The sequence below is a fragment of the Ascidia mentula genome, chromosome 5 (assembly GCF_947561715.1).
Source record: "Ascidia mentula chromosome 5, kaAscMent1.1, whole genome shotgun sequence".
NCBI lineage: Eukaryota > Metazoa > Chordata > Ascidiacea > Phlebobranchia > Ascidiidae > Ascidia > Ascidia mentula.
Window position 1 is genome coordinate 11442289 of NC_138570.1, and position 4487 is coordinate 11446775.

The 4487-nt window shown below is 37.0% G+C and overlaps 1 protein-coding gene across 1 annotated transcript; it reads right to left on the reverse strand.

Moving 5' to 3' along the window:
- Window positions 1-345: 345 nt before the first annotated feature.
- Window positions 346-3800, reverse strand: LOC145903358 (elastase-1-like). The gene is made up of 7 exons (XM_082991436.1): window positions 3684-3800; window positions 3149-3261; window positions 2927-3083; window positions 2189-2307; window positions 1521-1679; window positions 933-1069; window positions 346-766 (listed from the first exon to the last, which is right to left on the reverse strand). The coding sequence occupies exons 2-7, from the start codon at window positions 3216-3218 to the stop codon at window positions 437-439; spliced, it is 972 nt and encodes a 323-aa protein (XP_082847562.1). The 5' UTR covers window positions 3219-3261; window positions 3684-3800; the 3' UTR covers window positions 346-436.
- Window positions 3801-4487: the final 687 nt, after the last annotated feature.

The following is a 4487-nucleotide window of genomic DNA, read 5'->3' on the forward strand; positions in this document are numbered from 1 at the left end:
ATTTGCACACAGCAATAAAACATACGTTACTGTATTAAAAAATGTATTTTTCATTAATTGAATATTTTGCATGGGCCGCACGATATTTAATAACAGGATGCACAAAAATTCGATTCGCGATCTGCAAGCTGCACACTGCTACTTTAGGATGCTGCTCTCAACCAACAGCCCAAAGACTGCTTCTGCCGTTTCGCCAAATTCAGGCGATGTTTGGGTTTCTAACTCACCTTTGACCAAGCTATCCCTTTTCCTTTTGACTGCCTTTCGGTTTAATGTACTTTACGAATTCGTTCAGTTTCCTGATTCGGGAGGGGAAATCCAATGATTAATTTTCAGACTTTGATAAACGCTTGGTATAGCTTTTTTATTGCAAAGTAAACACAACTATTAAAAAAATGTGTGGGTGTTTGCAATTAATTTTGAATCACACACGGCTTTAGTTGACACGCTCCCAATAGCCATGTGCAATACGTGGCGATTCCAAGAAGGGAAAGCCGGGAGCGTTTTCATAAATTTTTTCGGCTTTTATGGACGATGATCCTGGACATACGATTGTCTGCCTGGCTCCCACATCGGGGTGGTTGCTAGAACTTTTATGTATTTCATGATTTATCCACTGAATATGTGGATATATTGCTGTGTAAACCGCTGGCCTTCCAGGAACGCCACATGATGAAGATCCTGCTATGGTGACGGCAGCCAGATAATAACCACCACACAGATTACTGCTAGGGGCCCTACACATTAGTGGACCACCCATATCCCCCTGAAGTACACATATCATCAATATTTGCAAAAAATTAATAAATGTTAAATTTCATGGCATAACAAATAAAATGACCTTCATTTATAAATAAAATGACCTTCATGGTAATTACCATATTAATTTTCTTTAATGGAAATCCGCTTATACCTAAATATTGTAAACGTACGTCACAAGTGTCTCTTGCTTTTGATTCCGTACAAACTTTGTCGGAGCCAACCCAACTTCCATAAGTGTTTTCGCACGTTTTCTTGGAAACATAAGGAAACCATACTTCTTGCAAAACTTTAGCTGCGTGACCAGAATCTGCAGGAAATATACGCTTTAGATTGAAATTTGTTTGATGATAACTATTTTGTTCACAGGGTAAGCTGAAACCGACACTTAGTTTAAAGTAAGCGTCCGGCCTTGTTAAAAAATCCGTAGTTAGCAAACAACAAAACTTGTGAGCTGAAAACAACCTGATTGAAATACACAATTTCAAGGCCAATTAATTTTTCAGCAAACGTATACATTACATGTTTATATTCTTGTTTAAATTAATTAATGGCTTGTGCGAAAATAACAAAAGGATTGATGCTTAGGTGGGTAACATATTTAGGATGAAAGAGTGTAAACGATTTGATTTGAAAAACAATCGTATATTCTGTGCCGCGTACAAACAAGAATCTTTACCACTATCGTTCCTAGGTTAACATTTGATCTTAAATTTGCTTTGAGTTTCAGTAAGTAGTAAAAAACAAAATAATATTCTTACCAGTAACCCCATAACCTGTCGCTACGCAGTGAGGTATTGTCACTCCTCCTTTTAGTCTTGCCCAGTCATCCAATGGCTTCGTAGGAAAGCACACCACATTTCTTGTAGGTTCCTCCTTATGAAGTTTGATCAAGGCCAAGTTCGCATAATCAAAAACATCTAAAAACACAAAATTATATATGCCAGAACGTTTTACCACAACCAAGTTTCGCCTATTTTGTGTTTTACTTTTCTATTTTTACTTTTATGATAGATATGCCGCTTAGTTTTTTTTAAATAAAACCCTTTCTCGGAAGAAAATCCAAAAAAAATATTAGTAGTGTTATCGATGTTTAACAACTGACCATCTTTTTATTCTACGCAATATCGCAAAACGTTGCAACACAGCACATATAAAGGTAAAACCTATTCTTTGCTATCCCCTACGCGTTTTTGTTTTCAAAGTATACAAGAGTCTGGGTCTGAAAATTGTCAGCATCGAAACAAATCGCCATGATAGATTTATAATCGGTGCGTCGCAAGTGTCTTGAATCTTTTTAAGTGCGTCGCACGCATTTGAGAACATTTGAAAACCACTGTCTACCGTAAAACATTATTTCATTGTGTCTGGGATGATTCACCCTTTTTTGATCTACCTTTTTAATGTACTTCTTAAGAAATCTACTTACTGTTGTTATCAGAATGACAACGGTGAACAACTACTTTTTCTGCAAAGTGTATTCGCCGTCCTTCTTCAAAACTACTTGTTGTATTCCATACGCCAAAATAAACTTCAACACCAGGATTCCTAAAAGATATATAGGTTTAATGTTTTCCCTGCGAATTTTTGAGTGTCATTTTTTAGTTTTACCCTTATTAGATTGAGAGGGAATCTTGAATGGTCACACCGCCTAACATGCGCTTAGGCACAACTTGTACAAAAGCCTTATAGTATAACCGCAACAATCGTGTTTATTGCGAACAAGCGCAAATTACAAATTGTCATTCCTGTACGGTGTTAGATGCTGCTAGAATCGCCACCATAAAGAACCTTTGTATAAAGGTAAGTAAATACTTATCAAAAAATCCATGATCCAAGTTTCGTTTTGACATGTGATTTTGGTAAATCGGCCGAAAATGGTCTTTTGCATACCCCCTATCCGTTTGTTCAGTGAAAACAAAATAGTTACATGCACATAGGTACTAATGTGACAAACGCCATTTTGTGATTTTTGAAAATGAAACTAAGGGGATATATCTCGGAGAATTCATGTTTCATTTGTTAATCGTCTTATTCAGGGACGGATGTCGAAATGCAAAAGCGCAAAAATTCGTCTGCGGTGGCAAACAATTAATTGGAGTTGACTTAAAATTGATTTTCGTTCATCACCCTAGTGTCCTATTAGCCTAGTCATGGTAGTACTGACCTAACACAATATGAAGCTGTTAGGACCCAACTTCGATGAACCAAGATTCCACCGCAAAGGATGGCAGTTTCTGTTCCATTGATTGGGTCTAAAACAAGTGCTTGCCAAGGCCACCTGCCAACATCAGAATCAACTCCTCCAACTATTTTCAAAAGAGCTGTAACCAAAACACTTAACAAATATGGCCACCACATAACAAATATAAAGTAGCACAAAATTTACCTGCGCATCGTATTGCGGGGAGAAAAATTAAAATAACCCCACAGAGAAATTGCTGCGCTGCACGTACCATGTTGTGTTATGTAAACTTAATCAGCCAGGTACGTGAAAGCATTCTAACAAAAAAACGTACATATGTTAAGTGTAGTGAAACACAAAAAAAACTTGTTAATTTTCTTGCCTACTTTTGGTTGTTACCTACTGAACACAATCAACGGTATTTGTTAAATAGTAAGGCACTCTTGACTGTCAAGCTTTTTTCATATGAAATCACAAACAAACATATGGTCTGCACTAATATTACATTTTCATTCATAATAAAACGAATCAGACTAAACTGCTTCCCAAGTTAAACCAATAGTGGACTTAAAACTTATAGCAATTGGCTAGTTAGTGCGTGTGTGCGGATGTGCTTGCGGGTGTGTATGTGGAAAGAGAGAGAGAGAGATAAACAGAGTGAGAGAAAGTGAAGGATAAATAAGCCACTATGACGCAAGGAAGATAGTTATCGGATTTCAATGAAAACATAACGACATACCTTGAATGAAGAGCAAGAAGTTATCATCAACTTTAGTAATTTCCTAAACACAACATACCCAATAACTTTTCACAAAAAGCACACTAATTTTGGTTCCGTTTGAGCATGGTGTAACATACTTTTCTCTTGGTCTTTTTTTATTTTGGGATATCGATGCTAAAATGTGTGATGGTCCAACCCACAAGCGATAATCTTAAACAAATTGTCAGAGAAAATCCGTTATAAGGGCGTGGTGGGCTGGATATTAAATGTTTTAAATTCCTTTGAATTAAATTTACGAAAGAGAGCGCACAAACATAGTTGACGTTGGTTGCAAAACTAACAACACAAATGCACAAAAATGTAAAAACAGCTATTTCACACAGGTTTGGCACTTTACACAGACTATGTTTTATTGTTAACGAGAAACGCTAGTTGCAAATACGTACGTTTCAAATTACTACGAATGTCAGTTAATATTTCTAATGTGTGCCTCTGACCTAAGGGGTATACACCTTTGTTTGCGTTTCTAAGCTTGTGCAGTTGGTTCAAGTTAGATGCCGCCTGGAGCTATGGCGACATGCTTTGTGAGCATTTTCTATCTATTTTGAGCATGGAATATTAAATGCAGGGCAAGGTGAAATTTCGTCTCACAACTTTGCAACATTACACCATTCAATGTTGTTTGCTGCACTACGCAACTGCTCTGTTACAAGTTTTTGTTTCGATTTTTCTGAGAGTAACATTGCACAACTCGACACGGCTTGCTGCGCTACACAACAGGTCTGTTTTACGTTTTTCACTTAAACGGTGATGAACACCGAG